Source organism: Pinus tabuliformis, chromosome 1_1 (genome assembly GCF_031772625.1).
Source record: "Pinus tabuliformis cultivar Carrire ecotype Pingquan chromosome 1_1, CPIR1, whole genome shotgun sequence".
In the NCBI taxonomy this organism is placed as follows: Eukaryota; Viridiplantae; Streptophyta; class Pinopsida; order Pinales; family Pinaceae; genus Pinus; species Pinus tabuliformis.
Window position 1 is genome coordinate 209,747,930 of NC_142297.1, and position 27,462 is coordinate 209,775,391.

At 40.0% G+C, this 27,462-nt stretch overlaps 1 protein-coding gene across 5 annotated transcripts in view; it reads left to right on the forward strand.

Moving 5' to 3' along the window:
* The first annotated feature begins 246 nt into the window (after positions 1-246).
* LOC149212277 (uncharacterized) overlaps positions 247-27,462 on the forward strand; it is a 92,291-nt gene continuing 65,075 nt past the window's right edge. Inside the window, exons 1-3 of one of the 5 annotated variants that reach the window (XM_089391806.1) lie at positions 247-567; positions 664-1,322; positions 22,900-23,021. In XM_089391806.1, coding sequence (XP_089247932.1) covers positions 1,240-1,322; positions 22,900-23,021 — 205 coding nt within the window. In that variant the 5' untranslated portion in view covers positions 247-567; positions 664-1,239. The other 4 variants (XM_089391803.1, XM_089391805.1, XM_089391804.1 and 1 more) reach the window with 4 other exon arrangements.

The window sequence follows — 27,462 nt, forward strand, 5'->3', positions numbered from 1 at the left end:
TCTTAAATAATAAAAGTAAAAAAAATATAATTCTTAGATATTTTTTGCCATATAACTTTATCCTTTCTATCTTATTTCTAGTTATATATCCTTTCTATATTATTTATAAAATAAAAATAATTGATTACTTGAAAATAAAATATCTATCGCTAAGAAACGTGAAACTATAAATGACCATCACCGTATATGGAAATGGACAGGCCACTCCCACAAATTAAATAATTCTTCAAAGGTCATTAAAACATTGAAAACTTAAAGGGACTGCAGGCATCCTTCAAATTGAGAGCCCGTGGACTCCACGAGTCCCCACTGTCCGCAACCAAATGAAATGCTCGTGGCATCCGCGTGCAGCCGCGTGCTCGGTGACCTAAAGATGCACAGATATAAAAAATTACTTGTAATTTGTCGACTTCAGAGTCTTCTGCACAGCGAAGAAACCTCAAATTGCCCGTCGCAAATCTCCACATAAGATACAGGTCTAAAATCTCTGTAGTGCGCGCTCCTGATCGAACGGTCTGGGGCAGAAAAGGCAAATTGAGGCGTCCCTAGAGTCCTACTCTTTTGCAGGTATGTAAAAATCGTTCATGAAATGAAATTGAGTTGAAGAATATTGAAGCGGCTACGCGTATGTTTTTTTTTAAACAATGGAGTCTTTTGTCACAGAGCTGGAAGGAATGCTGAATATTGGATATATTGGCACGAAAACATCGAGTAGTTAAATATCTGCGAATAGCGGAGATATTGGGAAAGAAACAGAAATATAGCGGTGAAAATCTCTAAGTAATGAAGATACGGGGGAAAAAACAACAAAGAAGCGAAAATATCGCTGAAAAGTGGAGATTTTGGCGAAGGAACAAGAAAACCACTATGAAATTCGCTAAATATTTCTGATGTTGTGGAAAGGAGATTAAATTATTGTAAAGAAATGACAAAATTGTAGTTAGGGTTTCTGGAGCGAAGATCGTGTTGCTAACCCTAAATTATTTGCCATTGATATCGGTTCATTTAAAGAGACTAGCAGAAAGGCCTGTTATGGAGTCTGATTGGCTTGTTTGCGAAAAACGTTGGGTTCGTTGGTAGAATTTAGAGAATTCAGTGTTTTCGTGGTGAAATCTGGCAAATTGATTATTTTTCCGGAGCGAAATCTGTTTAATTGAGTGCTTCCAAGGTGAAATAAACTCTTCCGGGGCATCTGGACCGATGACATTGTAGAGATTTGTAACATTCTTTTCAGCAAATATGTTTCCAGGGTTCCATCCGCCATCTGAGATTCATCAGCCTGCAGCCGAGTTGCATCAATTGCACGGACAGCCAGAGATAAGGTGAGTTTCGAGGTTCTATCTTACTGTTCTTATGGACGACATTGCTGCTCACAACTACTGAATTTAAAAATTAAGCTTTCATGGCTGCATACGAATTTTGGTTTAGCTCCTACAGTCCTTTCAAACGGTTGCTCTATTTATGAAACTGGAGTAGCTCACAAAATAATTTTTTAACTTCTAGTTTTTTTTAGTAAAAGTTCCTTTTATCAGACGCAGGGACTATGAAAAGGGCGTTTTGTAATTTTGCGAAACACCTCGTTTAGTTTGAGAAATGTATTCTGGGTGCATCACATTTTGGATGATGAAGTAGGCATTTTGCTAGTGCGGCTCATCTTCAGGACACAAAGTCAATCTGAAAGGAGAAAACTGAACAAATTATTAATATTGAAACCTCGGAGAAATGTCACACTACCTTGAACAGAGACGGCCAAGAGTGGGAATTCCAGGCTAAAATTTTATTAAAAAGATTTAATTATTATTATTATTTATTTTCTTAATTATTATTGTTATTTTATTTAATGAAATACTTTTTAAGGCAAATAAAAGGTTTAATTATTTTTGTTATTTTGGGAAATACTCTTTATTCTAACTAAGAGCTGCTCTTTTGGTCTGTGAAAATCACATAGCATTTGCACCTGGTCTCATACTCACCCTTGCACCTGGCTGGGAGTTTAAAACCCTAGCCTTCTGCTTAATACAAGCCCTATCACATTACTGCTTTGCCAGTAGACCAAACTTCCATGTCAAAATATTTAATTGTTTAACTAGTTGGATTTCAAATTAATTAACTTGGAAGAATTTTGAGACTGAGGGACTATGAAATTGTGAAACGTCCTTCCTTCCTTTAGAAGGGATTAGGATATTCTGTTTTGTGCATATTGGGGATAACCAGATGCAACCATGTAAACACGGTCCCTTCTCTTCACTTTAACATAGCCCTGTAGCCTACCTGGATTTGAAGTTTGAACATGGGTTAATACGGTGCTGGCTACCTCACATTCCACTAGACCACAACCTAATGGACAATCTTTTACTTGTTCAAGGTTCAAAGTTGCAAATAAAACCGATTTTCTTATTCTTTTTTGACTTGGTGACATTTCAGCCTGCAATCCTACTATTGTTGTGTTCGATACCCGGGGTTAGCAGTAAGTTGGAGAAGCATGATAGAGTCAACTCATGCCTCCTATTAAAATATGTATGAAGAAGGGAGGTGAGGGGGGAATCTCTATAGATCAAGGTGAACATTGAAAAATTAGTATTGAATGGGGTCTAGGTGAAGTGAGAAATAGTCAAGATGAAGTGCTTGCTATTATCAAAGACTCAAGCTTCTTGACTCAAGGTGGATTAGGAGCTTGATTGTTATTGGGGACTCTGAAATCATTATAAGGCATACGCCTTGCTTTTTTACTCCTGGATTGCTTGTCAACAATTCTCATCTCTAGAATCAAGACTGAGGTAAAGAGGTTTGAAGGTTGATTTCTTCCATGTTCTAAGATGCAGGAATCATTGAGCTAAAAAGTTAGCTAACGAAGCCTCTAGCTTAGAGGGTGGGAAAATAAGGATAAATGGGTGGGAAATTATCCTCTATCCCTTAATTTTATTCATGAACTACCATCCAAAGCTTGTCATGCATCCAAGATTTATTGATAAGAGGCAGCACAAATTTCATGATGGTAGGCTGAGACACAAGCTGGAGTAACTCGCCTGTAGATTCACACTCTTTGCATTTGATTTGGGAGCAGGTTCATCTGGTATTTGGCTCATTGCAGATGGACGAAGGTGGGATATTTTTGGATCCCAGCCATTTCTTGTTCTGATTTGTGCCTGGTTTTACTGTATTTAGAGCATTTCCCTCGTGGTTCATGCCCAGTTCTGGTGGTTTTAGTCGGTCTCAGCATTCATGGGAAGGATTGGTGGGACAGGCTTAGCATCTGCGAGAGGAATTCTATGGTCCTGTTGCAACTGTAAGTCAGTGGCTTTTCACTGTGAACGAACATGGATTCTACAGTGGTCTCTGTTTATGATTGCAATTCTGTTGAAGTGTTATCTTGGGTTTGTGGAATACTAGTCTGGGATTGCAATATATTAGGGGTAAATTCTGTGGTGAAGATAGCTTGGGCAGAACACAATTATCTTCAGTTACCATCTGCAGAGTTGGAATGTGGGATGATGGAAAACGACAGTCACCTAGGATGCTGCTCTATTTGTGTACTCATGGACATTTACTATTTACTGGGTTTTAAGGAGACATAAGAGTGCTGTCAGACAAAAAACCTTGATTTTCAACTCAACTATGAGATATTCTAGAGTCGGTCACTCAGCATGCCAAGTTTATAAGCTTGAGTGCAGAGTTCCTCAGCATACTATAACGAGTTTGGCAAAAGGTTCCCTTGTCAGCATTAGGCCTTTATATGTTCTGTAAAACTTCTTGGGTCCAAGGACTTCTGACTGCTCTGTAGGATTTATACCAGTCAGTTTTTTATGATTTCCTCTGTGAAGGAAAAACATTTTAAATAGTAGCTAGCAGAGCCATTTTGGAACTTTTTAAGACATTTGGCTGTTAGCAATGCTTCCTTTTTGAATTAACATTTTGACCAGTGAGGCTGAGCATTTCTTTTAATACAAAATGTAACTGTTTTAGTCAAAGGAAAAATATGTATGATAACAAGGGAAGATTTGATTGTATTTCTAGCCAGCATTGGAGAAGGCTGTTTAAAATATCCATATATTTGTCCAGTGCTAAACATAGATAAAGCATTGCTCATAACATTTTTAGAAATTACTGGCTACTGTCTTTATCTGTTTGCTACAAATGGAATGTCTGGGCCTGATAACTGTATAATCAATTGAAGAATAAGTGTATAACTGGGAATTGTGCGGATCTCAAGATTATGTGAACAATTAATTTTCCCTTTTCTCTCTGCCCCTGGGATTTGTTTTATTCTCCCACTATTACTGTGGAGGCCATTTTGAGTATGCTTTCTCAGAGATTTAATTCTTCTTCTAGTCATCTTTTTTTCAACTTTTTAAAAGTTTTCATATATTATGAGACCCCATCTATAACCTGTGCTTAGTGTGAGAAGAAAGAACCGACAATTTCTTGTGTGTTTACTGGTTAAAGCTTTCAACTGCTTGTCGATTTAAGAAGTTCTACTTTTTGGTTGTTACTTTTTTTCCTTCAACTCAAAGAGTCGATGTTTTGCCAGAGTGACAGAAATTAGACCTTAAATAATAATAATTTATTCAACCACCCCATAGCTAAGAAGAGCTTATCAATTTGCTAGTAAGAGAGATTTGTGATGAACAGTCATTTCATTCACCAAACATATTCTTGTTGTCGTTGTAATTCCAATCCATGCTTATAGATAGGATGCTGAAGGTCAGATGAGGCAGGGCGTGACCACTTACCAAAGTATTACCTTCTTCACCACTGTTTTCTTCCCCCTTTCTTCTTCCTAGCAAGTCTTATTGACACTGGTGAAGCCTTTACCTGCCTGAAATACACTGTCAACAATTTTGCCTCCCTGTTCTCTGATAGTTTTCTTGTAATCAGTTGAAAAAGTTAGTCCCATTGAAGATGATGCTCTCTTCCCAGGGGAAGAACATTTTGTTGGAGAATGTAACTAGTTTCGGTCTTCATAATCTGTACCATTATGTATTTTATGTAAAAAGTAAAAGAAAAAGAAAAAGAAAAAAATATTATTATTTTTCTAGACAAGCATGTTCTTCATGCTTCTAAGTTTTTGAGTCAAGTCCTATTCGGACCCATTGGAAAAAAAAGGAAAAACAGTTTTCAAATATGTAATTTTGGGTCAGAAACCCCTCTAGGTGCCAAGTCGGCTCTGCCCCAATGGATGTGTCTATTCACACGCACTCTGAACTGTATAAATAGAAGGAAGATGGAGCTCATTTGGACACACACACTTGATGGATTGTGGTCTGAATATCGCAGAAAGGGTGGAGAAGAAGGGAGGGCCGAAGTCTGAAAGAGAGGATTTATTCTTGAGCTAAAAATTGTGGAAGATCTGCTGGAAAGAAAGAAGGCTTGACTTGGCATCTAGAGGTGGAAGTTTTTGTGGTTAGGGGTCTTGGACATCTCATTTGATCTGATTCTATAAGAAGAGAATTTTATGTGTTTTTCCCTTGGGGTTTTGCCCTAACTTGGAGCCTATATCTCGTGTTCTCAGTTTTTCTTGTGATCTTCATGTTTACATTTTTGATAATTGTTTGATGAAGAATGTTAAAATTGGCAACTAGGGCCAAACTCCATGTGGGTCATCTTATTAATGACAATGTATATTTTTCTTGGATCCCTCTCATCGAGAGCTGTAGGATTGATCCAAAGATTATCCGATTCCGATAAGTATTCATGGAGATATGAATTTATTTGTGTTATGTGACAATTCGTCAAGGTTGGCCAGCAAACAAATCAATGTTACTTGGGAGTGGGAGCGACATTTTCAAAAGCTCCCGGTTTGGGAGCGAATCCCAGAGTATTTTTTATATAATATATATATTTTTTATATTTTTATATTTTGATACATATATGTCAACAAAAACATGTAGAATTATGAATTAGATATAAAAAACATAAAAAAACATAGATTGAACTATATAACAACAATCACCTAGAAGTTATAATCTTCATCAACCATGTCCACATGTTAGTAACATAGTAACATACAACATATTGAGTCTCGTGATTCATCAATCTTAAAATTTCAAGCTTTCAAAATTCAATATATAACATTTATCATCATTGATCACCAAAGTTGTACTTGTAAGCGAAGTGCAACCATTACAACAAATAATATCTAACATGAAATGAAATGTTATAAAATGAAATGAAACAACTTTCAACTTTCATGAAGCATCATATTCATAATTCATTACTGATGAGTTATAATTGCCAACTTCAAACTTAAATTGTCATATATTGTTTAAAAAAATATCATAATAAATATGAAAGAGTCAATAGCTATAAAAACTACTAGAAACTAGAAAAGACAAGTAAATCTATTATCTATTGCTTATGCTTGGGCCTCTTTTCCACCACGAGAAATGTTTAGTTTTTTAGTCTTGTTGGAAAATCAGGATCTTTGTCATTAATATTACCTGCTAAGCATTAATATTTAGAGGTATCTTTGTCATTACCTCTATATTTGTATAGGGATCTTTGTCATTAATATCACCCTCTAAGCATTAATATAAGATAGAAAAAGCATAGCATGTCAAGATTTTGTTTGAGTGATGCGTACATTTTTAGGAGGGTCATGATAGAGGAGTTCGACAACCAATGTCACTAACATCAAGGTACATAGAGGTATTGGTGCTCTTGATTAAATACGAGTTCCATACCCTAATACATGACAAAATTCAATGGAAACATTGCAATCCTGAAAACCTGAAAAACTGATAAGTATGTTGGATTTTGAATGAAATCTAAAATTCTACTTTCTCCATGTGAAATCCAATGAGGTTGGAACCACTCAAACATCCTGAGTCATTTCATGGTAATGTTAAAAATTTAAGTAAAAGGATGAAAATGAAGATTAAGGAGAATGTCACTTTTACTTTAAGAATTTAACATTACCATGAATCGCATATCAATACTAGGGCCATAGGCTTGATCATTAAGTTGCCCCACTCAAAACTTATTTGTTTCTTTGAAAAGAAGGCTAAACGCTCTCGAAAAGGCAGGAGGCGTTTTTTTTTTAGGGAGCGCGCTCCCGACCCGTTCCCTAGTCGCTCCCACTTGGAGCACGGATTGGGAGCGGGAACGAGGGGGGCGGGGGGCGCTCCCCGCAACACTGAACCAAATAAACCCCACATGTGCTCAACGTTTTAGTATAAATAGAGGTGCCTTGAAAGTCATTTGGACACACTCACTTGGGATCTCTTCCTCTCTACTTGTCTTTGGGTTTTAGTAGGAGGAGAGATCCTAAGGGATAATACTGCCCTAATGTAGAAGGTTCTATGCTATCTAGAGGGAATGCCCTAGGATCTACGTTGCCCTAATGAAGAAGCCCTAATCAGCCTTAACGCAATCATGGAGGAGACTACTATAGCGCAGCAAGGAGAAGTTCTAAACTGCTTTCAACACTGGTCTAGAAGAGACCTAAGTTGATGTCCTAAAGAAGAGCCCTAGCCACAGATCTAAATGGAGCCACAAACTAGCCCTAGCCGCAGTAATGATAAAAGCCCTAGCTACAGGTGGAAAGGAGACTCAGCCGCAGATGGAGGAGAGCTCTAGTAGCAGTTAAGGTAGAGAATTGCTGCTAGAGCTCTGGCTGCAGTTAAAGAAGGCCTAAATCCACAGTTAAAGGAGGCCTAAATCCGTAGTTAGAGGAGGCCTAAGTCTGCAGTAAAGAGAGGCCAGATTCCTAGCAATTGAGGAAACCTATACGCAGCTAGAATAGGAGACCTAGCCATGTAAGGATACTATGTGTGCTGTAGGTGACAGCATGGAAATCTGTGTGCTGTAGGTGACAGCATGGAAATCTATATGTGTTGTAGGTGTTACAGTGGGACAACAGTATAGCTGTACATGATGCAATACATGGACAACAAGTACATGGAGCAACAAGGTACATGTCTAGTTGGGGCATCTAGTGCATGGAGCAACAAGGTACAACATGTCTAGATGGGACAACTAATACATGGAGCAGCAAGGTACAACATGTCTAGATGGGACAACTACTACATGGAGCAGCAAGGTACAACATGTCTAGATGGGACAACTAGTACATGGAGCAGCAAGGTACAACATGTCTAAATGGGACAACTAGTACATGGTGCAACAAAGTGCAACAATAGTACTTGGGACAGCAATGAAGCTTGATGGAGCAAGCAAAGAGGACAACAGTATGGCAAACATGGAATGACAATATCACTAACAATGGGATAGCAGTGGCAGCATAAGGTGCAGTAGTATGATGTGTACAACATGGTCATGAGGTCTAGCAATGTGATGATGGGTGCATCATGGTGCAACATGATGACGAGATGTAACACAATGATAGGTGAAGGAATTGCCTTGGAGAATCAGTTGAAGCAGCATGTCTTCAACTGATCTCATGTAGAGATGATCTATTCTCTTATCTAGAAAGTCTAAGTGTTGACTTCTGTTGTAAATGTACCATCTCTTTCTCTCTCTCTTTGCTGAACTATTGAAAAACATATAAGAAGAATTGATCAAAGGTTTCCCCACATTGGGGTTTGTCCTTGGCTATCGCCACATCTTGTGTCCTCTTGTCCTGGCTTGTCTTCTGCGATTTATGTGTATGTTCTATCTGTGGTTTATTTTAATGCTGATGTGATTTCTAATCTGGAAAAGATATTGAGGTAACTGTGAAAATTGAAATAAATTGCTCTAAGCAGAGAACATGCCTAAAAATAACATGGTATTAGAGTTGAGGTGAAGACAAAGCCCAAGCAAGAGTGAAAGAGCAATCACTGAAGATAGTTGGGAAAGGACAAAAGGATCAATGGATTCTTCATACCTCTTCAAATTCACCAAGGGTGAAGTCAAGCAGAGTATATTATCAGAATGGCGCCGCAGAAGCTTCTGATGGCCTACCTACAAATCACTTCAATGGGAAGTCCGGATCTCAGGGTGAAAGGAAAGGCAAACGCTTTTCTTACAATAAATTCGACCATTATGCGAAGCAGTGTCCAAATGGCAGGGACACATCTCTTGATGAACATAAAAATCATTCCAGGGACATCTTCAATGATCGGAGGAATGACAAATAATGCAGGTCATCAAGGAAACAACCGACTCTTCAAGGAAAGCAAGGAACCCTAGGTATGAAGAATCAAATGTTGTTTCTGATAAGATAATCTTGGATTGGCCCTCTCCTTTAGATTTTGTGGGAATCTGGCTTATTGATTATAGTGCTTCAAGGCACTTCATCGGATAGAAGGGTGCTCTCTCGAATTTGGTAAGAGATGGAAACAATAGTGGGATTATGCTTGGAGCCGATGCCATATGTACCTAATTGCAAGAAGAACTTGGTGTCCATTTCGGCAATGGAAGTCAAAGGTTTCAGGGTGGCATTCATCGATGGAAAGGTACATGTTTGAAAATAGAATTTTCAAAGATGCTTTTACTCATGGGTTCAGGGTTGGCAATTTGTATCAAGTTGTAGGATGGTCCATTGGGGACCATGTCAATTGACACATCTCATCTATAGCATCGGAGGTCTACTGTGGGGCCCTACCCGATGTGAATCGGATGGTGACTGGGATGCTTGAATTCAAAAGGAGCATGAAGGTACATGTCTGAGATGTACCAAAGGAAAATCTTACAAGGGGACCATTCCCCTCATGTAGCAGGTCCACAGACTTGGAACAACCCGAGGGGTTTGAGATTCATCGGGAATCTTATGTATGCAGGTGGAAGAAAGCCGTCTATGGCTTGAAGCGAAACACCCCGGGCGTAGTATGAGAGGTTTGATAATTGTCTGATAAAGCTGATTTTCACTAGGAGTGAAATTGATCCAAACCATTGCTTGAAGGTTGTGGATGATAGATCTCTCATACTGGCACCTTTTGAGGACGACCTGTTTCTGACAGGTGCAGACCCTCTTAGAAGTAAGAGGGAGTTGGATTCCGGATGTGGAATGATAAACTGCAAGCCTGTGACTACCTCAAGCATCTTAACTTTCAGAAGTTATATGGTAGTGATGTCGGACCTGATTTGCGAAATGCCTCTGAGTTTCATAAACTCATTCACGTTGATGTTCTTGGTGAACTTCCGTCTGGACATATGTTTTGCAGTTAGCATGATGAGCTCATATATGGTTGAGCCTCACTAGATTGGTGCCAAGGATCTTCTGAGAAATCTTCAGGGCACAATCTCTCATGGATTGAGATACACTGCCGGAAATGTGAAGCTGCATGTTTATTCGAATGCTCACTGGGTAGACAGTGCGGAGGATTGCAAGAGCACTTTTGAGTGCTGGTTCTCTTTGGGTTCTGTTTCGATATCCAGGATGAGTAGGAAGCAAAAGTCGGTTGCTATAAGCACCGCTGAGACTGAATACATAGCTACGAGTATGATCTCGTGTGAAGCTGCCTGGTTGTGGAAGCTCTTGAGTGAGCTGTTTGTACACGTGATGGACACCACCGTGATCTTCTGTGTCAACCAGGGAGGGATTCGATTGTTGAGGAATCCCGTATTCTATGATTGCTCTAGTAGATAAAGATCAGATACTACCTTATCAGGGATATGGTAAGTCGATGAGCGAGGAGATTCCATCGCATTGAGACTGATGTATAGGTCGCAGACATTCTGTCTAAGCCCCAGGGAAAGGTTAAATTTGCGACTTTCTCGAACGACTTGGAGTCGTTGAGAGACCTTTTTATAAGGGTCCTGCATGTTACATGCATTGAGCTTTGGGAGCTTTGGAGGGGGCTTGGGGTACTTATTGGAGCAACACACGACCATAAGGCGACTCACCCTCCCCTAATGGTGCACTGTGTACATGGTGAATGGCTCAACCTTCCCCTGTGATACCCCGAGGTGACTTAGGGACAGGATGATTAGTTCTCCTGTCGAGGCATCCTACCCATGCAGTCTGGGACTCATGGGAAGTACCTCTCATCTGATCAATGAGCAGGGAAATTGGTGGCAGGGGTGCAGGCGTAATTGACAAACGTTCAAATCTGGAAACTATTTCTTCTAATTCTGGCGGAATTTCTTCTTGGATTTCCCTCAGAGTCTCGGTCATTTACCTCCAGAGTTAGATACTCTGCTAAATTAGTAGAACCGCTAATTTAGCCGCAACCGCCAAATGCCTTACAAACCCTCTAACCATCGCATATCGCAATCGCAAGCTCACCGGGCAGGTTTCCTTTATTTGTTAACGTTGCGATGTGATATTTATCAATGCGCTTGTATCGCATGTCGCATTTCGCAACTCCGCCAGGCCAGGGTCCCTTCACTTATAACCGATGCGATGCGAGATCCATCTGATGGTCAGCATTCATCAGTGATCTGACGGTCACTATGATATCACACAAAGATCTGTGCGACGTTACCGCCTCATGGAGCCGATAGGCTTATAAAATCCAATTTATAACACTTTAGGTCCGGACTTGAGATTAACACCGATGACAGAGGTTTTTCAGAATCTACGACTTGCGGGACTTTGATTAACACAAGGTTTAATAACAGGCCAACCCCTGCTGTTGACTGGGGAGCAATGCGTTGATTATGAAATCAATGGTTAATAACGAGTGCAGGACTTCAATCCTAGTTCAAGAATTCATGCACTACTAACCCCGCAGTTACTAATAAACGACGAAAAATGATTAAATGCGATCACACAGAACTCTAAGTTTCAGGGCTAAATTGATATTTCAATAATACACAATGATATTACGGAGGGATGCAACACCTCCTCGATTGACCAAATACATGGAACTACACAGAGATATAATTCCTGCAACCAAATCTTATATACAAAACAAGCCGAATCAGTTAAAATCCCCTTACAATGATTTAGAGCTTACATAAGTACTGGTTCATTTAACAACCAGATCCTAAATCAAAGGATCGAATTAACTAATCCTATCTAATCTGCATAATATTCTCCTCGAGAATCTCCACTACATCTAACTACTTGAATTTATTACATGATAATCCAAATCCTAGATTCTAGTTCAAATACTAACTAGAAAGCTTTGTAAATTGACAGCTAAAGGACTCCACTCCTTTGCTTGTAAACTTTTTTGTATTTTTGGAATAAGTTCGAAGCTTTTTGCCGTTAAGCCTCATGCTCCTGCATCAGAAATGGGGTTAGGGACCATAGTAGTACTATCGATGGATGCATCGTTGTATCTACCATACTCCCTATGTTAGGATGACCTCCATTGATCTGGGATCAATAAAAATGACTTTGGGTCAGTAAAGAATGGTATGAGACATTCTCGATCAATTCTTCTTCTTCATGGTTTAGCAGAGCAGTGCAGGGCACTGATGGCAGAGATAGTATAGTCGGACATATGGATTAGCAGATGGAGTTCTCCCTAGTTGACAGGGAGTGTTAAAATTGGCAACTAGGGCTAAAATCCATGTGGGTCATCTTAATAATGGCAACTGACATTTTTCTTGGATCCCTCTCATTGAAAGGTGTAGGATTGATCTAAAGATCATCCGATTTCGATAATTATTCATGAAGATATGAATTTATTTGTGTTATGGGACAATTCGTCAAGGTCAACCAACAACCAAATAAACCCCACATGTGCTCAATGTTTTAGTATAAATAGAGGTGCCTTGAAAGTCATTTGGACACACTCACTTGGGATCTCTTCTTCTGTACTTGTCTTTGGGTTTCAGTAGGAGGAGAGATCCTAAGGGACAACGGTGCCCTAATGGAGAACAGATCTATGCTATTTAGAGGGAGTGCCCTAGGCTCTACGCTGCCCTAATATAGAAGCCCTAATCAGCCTTAATGCAGTCATGGAGGAGACTACTATAGCGCAACAAGGAGAAGTTCTAAATTGCCCTCAACGCTGGTCTAGAAGAGAGCTAAGCTGCTGTCCTAAAGAAGAGACCTAGCCCTAGCCATAGATCTAAATGGAGCCACAAACTAGCCCTAGATGTAGTCATGATAAAAGCCCTAGCTGCAGGTGGAAAGGAGACTCAGCCACAGATGGAGGGGAGCTCTAGTAGCAGTTAAGGTAGAGGTCTGGCCGTAGTTAAAGAAGGCCTAAATCCGCAGTTAAAGGAGGCCTATAAAGGAGGCGTAAATCTGCAGTTAGAGGAGGCTTAAGTCCGCAGTAAAGAGAGGCCAGATTCATAGCAATTGAGGAGACCTATACGCAACTAGAAAAGGAGACCTAGCCACGTAAGAAGGACCCTATGTGTGCTGTAGGTACAATAGTATGGTACATGGGACAGCAGTGGCAGCATGAGGTCCAACAATGTGATGATGAGTGCAGCATGGTGTAGCACGATGAGGTGCAACATGATGACGAGATGCAGCACAATTGTAGAAATTTCTGTTTTCCCACCCCGGTTTTCAGTTTCACCTTATTTCTCCCATGTAGTTAAATGCCCTTTCCCATAACCATACATTTAACAAGCTGAAAAAATAAATATTGCTGAAAACACAAATTCTGGAAATTTTACAGAATGCTGGAAATTGCAGAAATAAAAATCAGCAGTAATAAACAGCCTTTAAAACACATTTAAACACTGAGATTTTTGGTCAACTTGACCCTGGAAAAACCCCCTACAACTCTTGGGGAAAACCAGTTCGAGAGCTCTTCTTCATTTCTGAAAATGCCTTTTTACAGTGTGAAATTTTCAGCAAAAATCAGCAAGCAAATTTACAACTTATCTCGATTTCTGAGCCTCACAGCCCACCAGAAATTTCCAAACAACAACACAATGCTGTACGGCCACTGTACGGACGGTACAGACGGCTGTACGGACGATACAGACGACTGTACGGACTGTACGGACATGCTGTACGGACGATACAGACAGACTGTACGGACCTCGATTTTTGTGCAGAAAATCAGCTGCCTCGATTTTTGTGCAAAAACAAATCTGCCTTTTACTGTTTGCTCAGCAAAAATTTGCCTTTTACTGCTTGCACATTCAGCTGTAAGGATTTGCTTAAATGCTGCCTTGGTATGTGTGCCAAGCTGCTGCCTCCTTCTCCTCCTTGTCCAGAAATCTCCCTTGCTCTCTTGCTCTCTCTCTCTCAATCTGCTCATGAAAGAATGAATGATCTTTTCCTCCTTTTCCTCCCTTAACCCAACCCTAAGTGACTTTTGGGTGATCCCTAAATCCAATGGCTGAAATAGATTTAGATCAATGGCTGAGATTAAATGCTCATTTAAATCTCACTTTCTATTTTTTAATTCACCCCACTTTAATAAAGACCCACTTAGTCATTTATTTCCAAGGTCACTTTTCCTTTCTAATTTTTCATTGACTTTATAAAAGTCACTTTAAAATTAGACTTAGTAACTTTATCACTTAAAGTCACTTTTAAATTAGATTTAACTTTATAAAAATTATAAAGTTACTTTAGGAGAAAAATTAAATTCTTTTGGACACTTTTCCCTAGGCCAAAGATCAAAGCCTAAGGGAACCACCTGTCCTCCGGTACCAAATTTCAACACTCCCTCTTACCGAGGAAGGTGTTCCTCACCACACCCATCTTGTCTCTGAAGTAGACATGCTTGCCCCGTGGTAAGGCTTTGGTAAGAATATCTGCAACCTGCTCATCAATGGAAATATACTCAAGCTTCACAGCTCCCTTCTGAACATAGTCTCTGATGAAATGATATCTGATCCCGATATGCTTTGACCTGTCATGAAATACTGGATTCTCCGTGAGTTTAATGCAACTCTGATTATCACAGTAAATCACTGAAGGTCTCAACGGCTGACCAAATAAGCCAAACAACATCTTGCGAAGCCAGATGGCCTCACAACTAGCTAGACTGGATGCCATATACTCTGCTTCTGCTGAACTCAGTGCTACTGACTGCTGCTTCAGGCTGAACCATGACACTATTGCTGAACCCAACCCAAAACAGCACCCTGAAGTGCTCTTCCTATCAGAAGCACAACCTGCCCAATCAGAATCAGTGTATCCTGCCAATCTCACTCCATCTCCCTGCCTGTAGTCCAGACCATAATCCACTGTCCCTAGCAAGTACCGCAAAATGTGTTTTGCAGCCACCCAGTGAACCTTCCTAGGCTCACACATAAACTGACTCATCGTGTTGACTGCAAAACAGATATCTGGTCTAGTGTTGACCAAATACATCAAGGAACCAATCAGCTGCCTGTACAATGTGGGATCCACCAACTCGGAATCCGAAGCATGAAGCTTCTTCCAGTTGGTGATCATCGGTGTCGACATGGGTCTACAATCCTCCATGTGGAATCTGCTAAGGATGTCCACAATATACTTCCCCTGCCCCAGGAAGAAATGCCCCTCCTCCTGCCACACCTCCAAACCCAAAAAGTAATGCATCAAGCCGATGTCCTTCATCTCAAACTCCGCCGCAAGATCTCTCTTGCAGTGCTCTATGAGTCTCTCTGCACCTGTAATGACCAAGTCATCCACATACAGCACCAGAATGAGAGGCTCCTCACCAATCACAATAAAGTAAAGGTTCGGATCTGCCTCACTCTTTGTGAAACCCATCCCCTGCAAATATGTATCTATCCTGGAGTACCAAGCTCTGGGAGCTTGCTTCAGGCCATAAAGGGCCTTCTTCAGTCTGCACACATGGGACTCCTTCCCATGCACCTCAAAGCCCTGTGGCTGCTCAATGTACACCTCCTCCTGTATGAAGCCATTGAGAAATGTGGTCTTCACATCCATCTGGTGGATCTTCCAACCCATCTCTGCTGCTATCGATATAATGGAGCGGATCGAAGTATATCGAGCCACGAGAGCGAAGGTCTCCTCATAATCAACTCCCTCTACCTGGGAGAACCCTCTAGCCACAAACCTTGCTTTGAATTTCTCAATGCTGCCATCTGCAGCATGCTTTACCTTGTAAAGCCATCTGGAAGTAACCACGGATTTGCCCTCAGGCCTCGGCACCACCTCCCAAACATCATTCTTCATGATAGAAGAATACTCCTCTTGCATGGCCTCTCTCCAGACCTGCTGGTTAGCTGCCTCCTCATAGCTAGAAGGCTCAGAGTCAAGGATGCTGGTAACCATCGCCATATAACTACAAAACCTCTCAGGTGGTCTACTCTCTCTGACCGGCCTCTTCGGCTCAGCAACAGATGTGGCATCTCTCAAGGTGTCCTGAAGCCACTTGGGCTTCCTCTTCCCTGAGCATGCTTCTCCCATAGGAGAATGAAACTCCTCCTCCTCATCACCATCAGTAGCCTGAACTCCTGACTGTCTGTCTGCTGTCCTCCTGCTTGCACCTGAACCTGTAGAAGCTGAGGTACCGTGTGAACTATCCATCAGTGGACTCCCTAGTGAACTGCTCTGTGAACTGCTCTGCATGCTGCCCGGAGCACCACCCCTCTGGCTCGGCAAGCCACTGCTCACTGATGGACCTGACATCCTCATAGATGTACCTCCAGATCCTCCTGATCCCTGCCCACTGGATCCCTGCGACTGACTCAACTGCTGCTGAGGGTCTGGCTGATCCAGATACTCTAACTCCCGTGACCTCCTAAAGGCCCTGTCCTCCTCGAACTTCACATCTCGTCTGACAACAACTCTCCTCTGTGCAGGAATGTAAATCCGAAAGGCCTTTGAGGTCTCACTGTAGCCCACAAAGATACCCTTCTCTGCGGTGGGCTCTAGTTTGGTCCTCTTCTCCTTGGGTATATAGGAGTATGTAATGCATCCAAAGATATGAAGATGACCAATATCAGGCTTCTTCCCAGAGAAAGCCTCCTCCGGAGTCATGTGCCCCAAGGCACGATGCGGACTCCTGTTCTGCAAGTAAACAGCTGTGTTGCAGGCCTCTGCCCACAAGAACAATGGTAACCCCTGATCATGTAACATGGCTTTGGCAGCACCTATGATGGATCTGTTCTTCCTCTCCGCAACCCCGTTCTGCTGGGGGTTGTAAGGAACAGTGAACTCCCTCCTAATGCCTGCCTCCGCACAATAGTCAACAAACTCTCCAAGGGTGTACTCTCCTCCATTGTCCGACCTCAGGGACTTGATCTTCCGACCTGTCTGTGTCTCCACAAGAGCTCTAAACTCCTGAAACCGCTTGAAGACCTCACTCTTGGTCTTCAAGAAATAAATCCAGGTCCTCCTGGAGTGATCATCAATGAATAAAACATAGTACTCATATCCACTCAAGGAAACATGAGACATCTGACCGCTCACATCGGAATGAATCAAATCAAGTATCCCAGTCGCTCTGCTATCACTGCTGGGAAAAGGGGATTTGGCAAACTTGCCCATCGCACAACCTCTGCAAGTATCAAAGTGATTAGTACTGAAATCTGGCACACCTGTAGTGATCTCCCGCAATGTCCTCAAGGCTCCATGATACATGTGTCCCATCCTGCGGTGCCAAATCTCACACAGCTCAGAACTGCTAGCTCTGCTGTCGGTACTACTGCTCAATGCCAACAGGGGCTGGAATGCAAACTTGTACACCTTTGCATGGCGTACACCTATCACTCTAGCTGAATCAGCTGGAGCGCCCCTGGGATACATCAACACCTGTCCTCCCCTGAACAGTACCTCATATCCTCTGTCCTCCAAAGCTGAGACGGATATGAGGTTCTTCCTCATCCCTGGCACATAAAGAACATCTGACACTTTCAAGGGAGGTTTGGACTCCCTCTGAAATGTCAGTGTCCCCACCCCGACTGCTCTAACAACTCTGTCATCACCGAGTACTACCTCTATATCAGTGCCACTCTCTGAAAGCTCTGAGAAGTACTCACGGACTCCTGTCATATGACGTGAAGCCCCACTGTCCACATACCAGATACCTGAAGATGCTCCGCTAATCGAGGGAAAAGCATGCTCCCTCTGAACCTGTGTGGCAGGTGATCCTGCACTAGAGGACTCACATGTAGTGAACGCAAACTCTCGGTCAAAACGACCTGCAAAGTCCCCAATCTCTGCTGAAGCTGCCATGTCCTGGTTCTTCCCCTTCTTCTTCTTCTTCTCCGGACACACAACTGCATAATGTCCCATCTTCTGACAATTCCAACACTTCACCTTGGAATAGTCCTTCTGTGTGTTCCCCTGTTTACCTTTACCTTTGCCTTTGCCCCCACCACCGCTTGTGGAAGCCTGCTTCTTCCCTTTGCCTTTCTTGCCTCCTGCCACCAGTGCTACGTCCTCATCCTGCTCACCTGGCTTGGCCGCCCCAAGCTGTCCTTTCCTGATCTCTGTCTGAATGCAATCATCCCAAAACCTCTCCCATGTGGGAAGGGTCTCACGTGCACAAACCCCATCAGCAAAGTTCAACCATGAACGGGGGAGGCCATTCACTGCAATCTGCACCAACTCAGTGGGTGGAATGGCCTCTCCAATCGCTGCCAACTCATCTCTCACATTAGTAATCTTTGTGAGATATCCAGCTGCACTATCATTACCCATCTTAATGTTCTTCAGCTTCTCCTTCAGGACCATTTTTCGGTTCTCATTGGTACTCTGGTAGAGATTGGACAATGCTGTCCACATCTCATGGGCATTGCTCTTTCCTCTCACATGAGGAATGCAATGGTCTTTGATTCCGTCTAGAATCAGCCTCTTACCCTTGTTGTTCTTTTTATTATAAGCTGTCAACTGAGTAGCATCAGTAGGCACAACAACAGGGTTCTGTGTGGTATGCATCATGATATCCCAGACTTCTGCCTCCTCAAAGATACTCTGCATTCTCTCCTTCCAAACGCTGTAATTTGTATGCCCATCCAGCCTATCCTCTACCCTCAATCCCAATGACATCCTGCTGTCCTAAAACTGAAAAATAGCACTGCTGTGGTAAAGATAAAACCGCTGTTTATGAAAAATCAGCTTGCTGGAATTTTCTGAGTGAAAAATCAGCAGCTGTAATTTTTCCTTTTGCTGTCCCAAACTGCCCTTCAGCACTCAAGCTCTGATACCATGTAGAAATTTCTGTTTTCCCACCCCGGTTTTCAGTTTCACCTTATTTCTCTCATGTAGTTAAATGCCCTTTCCCATAACCATACATTTAACAAGCTGAAAAAATAAATATTGCTGAAAACACAAATTCTGGAAATTTTACAGAATGCTGGAAATTGCAGAAATAAAAATCAGCAGTAATAAACACCCTTTAAAACACATTTAAACACTGAGATTTTTGGTCAACTTGACCCTGGAAAAACCCCCTACAACTCTTGGGGAAAACCAGTTCGAGAGCTCTTCATTTCTGAAAATGCCTTTTTACAGTGTGAAATTTTCAGCAAAAATCAGCAAGCAAATTTACAACTTATCTCGATTTCTGACCCTCACAGCCCACCAGAAATTTCCAAACAGCAACACAATGCTGTACGGCCATTGTATGGACGGTACAGAAGGCTGTACGGACGGTACGGACGGCTGTACGAACTGTACGGACGGTACAGACAGACTGTACGGACCTCTATTTTTGTGCAGAAAATCAACTGCCTCGATTTCTGTGCAAAAACAAATCTGCCTTTTACTGTTTGCTCAGCAAAAATCTGCCTTTTACTGCTTGCACATTCAGCTGTAAGGATTTGCTTAAATGCTGCCTTGGTATGTGTGCCAAGCTGCTGCCTCCTTCTCCTCCTTGTCCAGAAATCTCTCTTGCTCTCTTGCTCTCTCTCTCTCAATCTGCTCATGAAAGAATGAATGATCTTTTCCTCCTTTTTCTCCCTTAACCCAACCCTAAGTGACTTTTGGGTGATCCCTAAATCCAATGGCTGAAATAGATTTAGATCAATGGCTGAGATTAAATGCTCATTTAAATCTCACTTTCTATTTTTTAATTCACCCCACTTTAATAAAGACCCACTTAGTCATTTATTTCCAAAGTCACTTTTCCTTTCTAATTTTTCATTGACTTTATAAAAGTCACTTTAAAATTAGACTTAGTAACTTTATCACTTAAAGTCACTTTTAAATTAGATTTAACTTTATAAAAATTATAAAGTTACTTTAGGAGAAAAATTAAATTCTTTTGGACACTTTTCCTTAGGCCAAAGATCAAAGCCTAAGGGAACCACCTGTCCTCCGGTACCAAATTTCAACAACAATGATAGATGAAGGAGTCACCTTGGAGAATCAGTTGAAGCAGCATGTCTTCAACTGATCTTATGTAGAGATGATCTATTCTCTTATCTAGAAAGTCTAAGTGTTGACTTCTGTTGTAAATGTACTCTCTCTCTCTCTCTTTGTGTGCTGAACTATTGAAGACATAAGAAGAATTGATCAAGGGTTTTCTTACATTGGGGTTTGTCCTTGGCTAGCGCCACATCTTGTGTCCTCTTGTCTTGGCTTGTCTTCTGCGATTTATGTTTATGTTCTATCTGCAGTTTACTTTAATGCTGATGTGATTGCTAATCTGGAAAAGATATTGAACTAACTATGAAAATTGAAATAAATTGCTCTAAGCATAGAACATACCTAAAATTAACAAAGAAGAACATAATTAAATAAATAAGATGCCAACAAATTTCACAAACAGTTATCAAGGAAAGGAAAATCTAATTTAACCATAAAGTCTCCTGATTTTCCAACACATTTCGACAGCACCTCCCTTAGGAGCTCCTCTTATATATATGATACTACTTTGGGACCTCATATAGCTGACCCGATCCAAGGTATTGCTTGTTATGTCACATGGAAATAAGGTTTGTAATTAATTTTGCTTTAAGTTGGTGAACTTATTTACAAGCTGAGGTTCTATTCTTTTTGCATTTGCAAGTATCAATAGAAGGCAGCTATTGTTTGTAGTAATTCAAGGACACTAGCTTTTGTTTGTAGTAATTCAAGGACACTAGCTTTTGATGAGTGAAACAACATTCATTTGCTGCATTATTTAATTTTGATAATACTATTTTGGTTTCATGCCTTGTGGGCTGTCTTTGGCTTGAAGTTATTATCTATGTGATGTTGCAAGCTATCTTTCTATGGTAGCATATCCTTTTGTTGGGATTTCGTTCCATATTAATACCCCTCTTAATATTATTTGTGTGTGTTTTAAATAATCCCACACGCGTAACAATTGCGAGGCATAGATTGTTTGTTAGGCACTACCTGCAGTCACAGTTTCGTCAATCTGGACTCTAGAGTCTAGACTTGGGTTGTAAGAGCCCCGGTTGATGCGATAGTGTCTTCTTTCATTCTGGTACCATCATTGCCATCAATTTTTGTGTCATGTCTTGTGGTTCTTATCTATGTTATATTGCAAGCCATTTTACTACAGTAGCATACCCCTACGTTGGGCTTTCATTCCACATTAATAATTCCCAGTTTTGACGACATGCCTTGTGGACTGTTTTTGTCTTGTAGTTGTGGTCTATGTTATGTTGCAAGCTATCTTGTTATAGTAGCGTATACCCCTATGTTGGGAAACGTTTCACATTAATATGCGCCCCCTATATTTGTCAATTGGAGAAGTTGCAAAATGGCCGCATAAAGTTGGGTCTCTTTGACATGATTGATGATATTGTTTAAGTTTATTTAATGGCATCCGAGTCTACATTCTTGTCCTAGGTTTGTGCCCTATGCCATCAACCATGTTGTGGTACATTTGATATTTTTTGACTACTGATTGGTGTTGTTGTAGAATCCTAATTTCTGCATCCATAAATGCTATGGGCCACTTGCTTATTGATTTCAGCAATTCAGTTGCATGGAAGTATAGACACTGGTTTTCAATTATATGTGTTATTGTCATAATTCTGCATCACCTAAAATCTGTGGTCCAATTGGTGTCTCACATGCGAAAACTTAAAATTTCATTGTGGGATGAGGGATTGTGTACTATAATCTTAAGTTCCTCTACCTTATACTTGAAGAATATCTTGTCGTCCTCTGAATTGTGTTTTGTCATTTATAATGATTTTGACATGTAATAAAATTAATTATTCAAGTATGTAGATATCCATAGGTAGTTATTTAGTCATAATTGTAGTAAAGTTTCTGGATGTGCATTGTGAACTGTGATGGAGTTTAGAAACATCCCAATGTATTGAGTGGACAGGATCCAAATGAATTCCTGATGATGGGTGGAGTATCTACTCAGAACATTGGGATATTTCTAAAATTCAACATAGTTCACATCCAGACATTTTAGTACAATTAATTATTCGTTTTTTATCCATGTTACCCTTGTTTAGCTTTTCTTCAATGATAGAAACAATATAAGGAGGGTACAGGAGCTTAGATTGTAGATTTTTTTTGATCTAAAGTCTGGAAAAATGCATAGGGAACTTCACTAATTTCCAATTTATTAAATTTCGATAAAATGAATAAATTATTTCAATGATATATAATATTATTCTCATCTGGATTATTGGTTTTGTAGCTGGAAATATTTAGTTGAAAAAAAGTTAAATTTATCACCAAGTTTAAAGGGTACAAGTATTTCATAAAAGACTGACATCATTAGATTCCAGGGGGTTGTCACAATGCCACTACCTTCACCTTTTTACCCTATATAATATTTCTTTAATAAGGAAACTATCATTTCTAACAGAAAGGCTTCAAGGTAAATACTGTTTTCCGTATTTTTTCAAAGTATATAAAGAACATGTTTGCAAACAAATGATGTGCTTCCATTTGCTTATGCTAGATCTTTACTAGGAACTACATTGATTCTTAATGTAATCATTTCTGAATACACTTATTACTTCAAGTTTCTACTTTTGACTCTTGAAGGTACTTCTATTCAACTATCTGATGCACAGTACTACACATACTTTTGATCACAACAATGTTTTTGTCATGTGCAGTATGCATAAAACCATAGACAAAAATCTAAATGCACAATCGATATGTAGTTTAGTACATGGAGTCTAATGAAACTAGATATGAATGAAAAATGCCATTGGGAAGCATGCCTCACTTGCACGAGATTTGTAACTACTTTTGTTTGTCCTTAGACATAATAGGCGGGGAGATGTAAAGGATGCAATTGCTGCAAGGAAAGTTCAGAAGGCAGATCGTGAGAAATTGAGAAGAGACCGCTTAAATGAGCAGTTTGCTGAGTTGGGAAGTGCAATTGGTAAGAAAATACGTAAATTTGCAGACTGGTGTCATGCTATGTGCAATTCAATCTGAACTGGTTACACAGATGATAATGCAGATTGATATGCATCTATTAAAAAATAACCGACTGAAGTTTCTATTTGGACCTAGAAGATTTCATAACTTGGATATAGGCAAGGTGTGCTTTTTATAAGGCCATATCTTATTTGCTGTTATGCTTGGATTATTTTTACTTTTGTGGATATACTATAATTCTATTGTAGCCTGAAATGGAATCTGCTGCACATTAATTTTGTCTGTTGTGCTTACCTCTTTTTATGTTGTGTTTTCTCTTCTGTTGCTTTTCACAATATGTATGCAATTATTTTATAAATGTCAGTTTTATATGGCCTTAGTGCAATAGATGGTCTTATCTGGTAATGTAGCTGATATTGCAAGAAAGAAACCAGAATTTTACATTGAGATGAGGAAAAATAAGCATTTTTGTTATCACCAAATATGTTTTTATCCATAGTTAAACTGTTTAATATTTATGCACCTATACCCAAATTAAATTAACAGTACTGATATTTCTGATATATGTCAATTTTGGTGGACTGGTTTGTAATGGCTTTGATAATATTAAGGATTTGATTAATTTTGTTTTACAATGTAAATATATAATTTCCATGGCAAGAGGGTTTTTTTTTTTTGGAGTTACTCATGATCCTCCAACTTGACTTTCAACACTTGCTAATGTCTATATACATTGACAGAAGACCTGTAGAACCTGACTGAGATAAAAGTCCAATATTTCCAGTGATGCGACTGAGGTTATGGAACTAGAGGCCCTTCATTTAATAAACATCACAATACATGATTTTCTATGTTCCACCAAGACTATGGGACAGGGGTATGCAGGTGCAGGGAGATGCAGAGGGGGTACGTGTGAAAGTACCTTCAAATTTTAGAGAAATTTAGGGGGGATGGGTGGATGTTGAGATATATAATTTTTTTATGCTTTCGTTATTGAATATGAATTTGAATCTGATATTCAAATTCATATTCAATAATGAAAGCATAAATACATTGATCCGTACATAATTGAATTAAATAATGGAATGCACTGATCCGTACTCATCATTCTTATTGATACATACATCATTCATCCATACACCACGAGATTCAATAATAAAATATATTGATCCATATTATTATTAATTATCCATCATTCTAGAATCTGCATTGTTTTAAAAATTAAATTCATCATTGGTCATTCTAGATTCTAAATTGATTTTAAATTTAAATACATCATTCATCATTCTAGAATATAATTAGTACTAAGCAAAATAGATCATAGTAGATATGGAAGTCTGAAGACTAGAATAGTAATTTGGTATAACTCAAACTCAAAAATAGTAAAGAGTGACGAGTCAAAGAATCGGTCTAAGGTCATCGATATCTACGGTCAAGACTCGAAAGTTAAAACTGAAAATTAAAAATGGACAATGAGCATTGATGGAGTGCTGCATAGTATGTCAAATAGTATTGCGTGGTAAATCAAGTAGAGGTAAGCTTGGTAAGTTGAATGAGTGAGTTAGGGATTGCAAATTAGTCTTTGATATTTGTTATGTATTTTTCATTTTCATTTTAATTAAATTTTTGTTTTTTAATATATTTTTTTTAATTTTATTTTTGTTTTTAAATTTCGAGGGTTATTAGACAAAATTGAGGGGGACACGTCCCCCCCTCAAAAGGGGTGCTTCTAGGCTTGGTGCTCTTGATTAAATACTAGTTTCAGACCCTCATACATGATAGAATCCAATGAAAACATTACAATCCCCCCAATCCTGAAATTCTGAAAATTGTTAAGTCTGATGGATTTTGAGTGGGATCTAAAACTCTACTTTCTCCATATGAAATCGAATGAAGTTAGAACCACTCTCAAATATCGTGACTCAATTAATGGTAATGTTAAATATTTAAGCAAAAGGATGAAAAATCTAAGAATTTAACATTATCATTAATTACATCATTAGTAGGGCCCTAGGGTTGAAGATTAAGCTTCCTCACACATAAATTATTGTCTTCAAGTAAAATTAATGGCGGACGTGTAGCTCTTTTTGAAGGTGGATGCCCACGAGCACTCGTTTTGGGGAACGCCCACATTGGGGAAACATTTCTCCTTGCATTTCCTTACATCTACCTAAAAGGGGGACATGGGGAAACGTTTCCCTAGGCGTCCCCTTGTCTTAGGTGTGTGGGAAGCGTGCCCACAAGCACATGTTTTGGGGAAACGCGTCGCCCACATTGGGGAAACAATTCTCCTTGCATCTCCTTGCATCTGCCTAAAAGGGGATGTGGGGATGCACTAGATCCGGAGAGTGCAAGCCAGAGAGCAATTCAGTGAGGTAGCACAGTGTTGCGTAGAGACAGTGCAAAACTTTAGAGGGAGAGTCGAGATCTAGTGCCAGAAGCTGAGGTGTGAGACTGAAGGGCCATAGGGTCGAATTTCCAAACAACATGAGATCAAAGGATGAGGTGAGGCAGTGCCCAATGATTGTGACGCAGATCTGTGTAGGATTGACGCAAAGGCAGCGTGGGGCCAACCAGCGAGCCCTTGATCAATGTCGGATCTCCAAAACAGTGTGAGATTTTTCTCATTAACCTTTCCCAGTTATTCTTTGTATTGGATAACCAGTTTGGGCATCCAACGATTTGTACTCAGATTACTACTGCATAATAATAAAACCCTCTGCTGCTGCACCAATTTTCCCAAGTTGGATTTTTCTGGGGAAATTGGTCCAAAAACAACAATGTAATGTGTGTGTCTCTATTTCTCTCCTTCGCAGTATTTAGTTTCCGTAGTATTTTTTTGTGCACGCTGCAATGTATGTATTTTGATATTTGTTGTAGAAAACTACAAGTAATTTGTTCAAGTAATTAACAAATAGGAGAAATATCATCAATTTGTTGCAGTAGGAATCGAGTAACTGATTTTTCACAATATTAAATCAATCATTGCTTGACAAGCATACAAACACCCATGCAACTAGAAAGCGCTGTATAGCTTGAAAGCTAGATTTCCTCCTTTGCAAAGAAACTTTACACCATTTTATTCTGATCATTAACAAATTCTCATTGGTATCCCCAATAGCGCCATCTGGCTTAAAGATCACAAAGAGTTGTGTTGGTTTTCTTAGTTGGGTTTTATTCCAACCTTTCTGAAATTTTGATATGCTTACTTAGCAATTTATGTCATTAACAGCTTTTTGCACATTCTACTCAAAGGGTGGTTACACTACCATCTGTATTTCTACTTTCAGTTGCTTGATGGGCTACTTTTACAATTTTCCAGGAGCATCAGTAAAGCAATAATAAATTCCCTAGAGCATCTGTGACCTATTATAGTGCAAAAAACAAGACTATCTTTTCATATCCCGTCTATGTAAATGAGAAAATCATCAGTGTTCCACAAGAACACGTCCCTCAGGGTGGGGTGCACACACCCCGCACTTCCCATGCACCTTGGACAAGGGGATGCATGGGGAAAAGTATTATGATACCACATGCATCCCCTTGAAACAAGGGGATGCACTTTTCAACAGAAACCATGCCTTGGTATAATAATACTTCAATTTCTTTATGAGCCCAATATCAATTTCAATTTAGCAATCACATAAACATGTAAGTAAAACGCTAATAGAACATAAACATAAACAATAGAAGACAAGCCAAGACAAGAGGACACAAGATGTGGTACCAGCCAGGGACAAACCCTAATGTGGGGAAACCCTTGATAAAATCTTCTTTTAGTCTTCAATAGTTCAACAGAGAGAGATGTACAATTTACAAATTCTGATAATTTATAACAAGAACAAAAGAGCCCTAACCAGAAAAGTCAACATTGGTCAACATGGCAGATTTAACCCTCAAAGATTCGGTCGACTTTGGCCTCCAAACAACAAGATGAAACAACCCTCAAAATAGTCGAATTCTACCCAGTCAAAGTCTGGTCAAATAGTGAACCTGCGGTCAGCCCAGAATTGCAGCGTGCTTAGAAAGAGATTCCTCACCCAAACTGAAGTCAAAACAGGTCAATGCATTCAAACAGCCTCCCAGCAACTTGGTCACCGCTGGTCAACGCAGCAAACAAAAACCCTAGTTTACACGTGTGGAGAGAGAGAGAAGACTGCCTCGGATAGGGTGCCCAATCATAAGAGGAGAGAGAGATACGTGTGATGAGATGATGGTGAAAATGACTTGAGGTCTCCTTTTTATATGCAACGTTGAGGATGAATTGGGGGCTTGTGTGCTTGTTTTGCTTGCTAGTTGACCTTGACAATATGTCCATAATATAAATAAATTCACATCTTCAGTTGTACATGTCAGAATCGAATGATCTTTAGATCAATCCTCCACCTCTCTGAGAGAGGAATCTAATAAAGATATCAGTTGTCATAAATAAGGTGACCCAT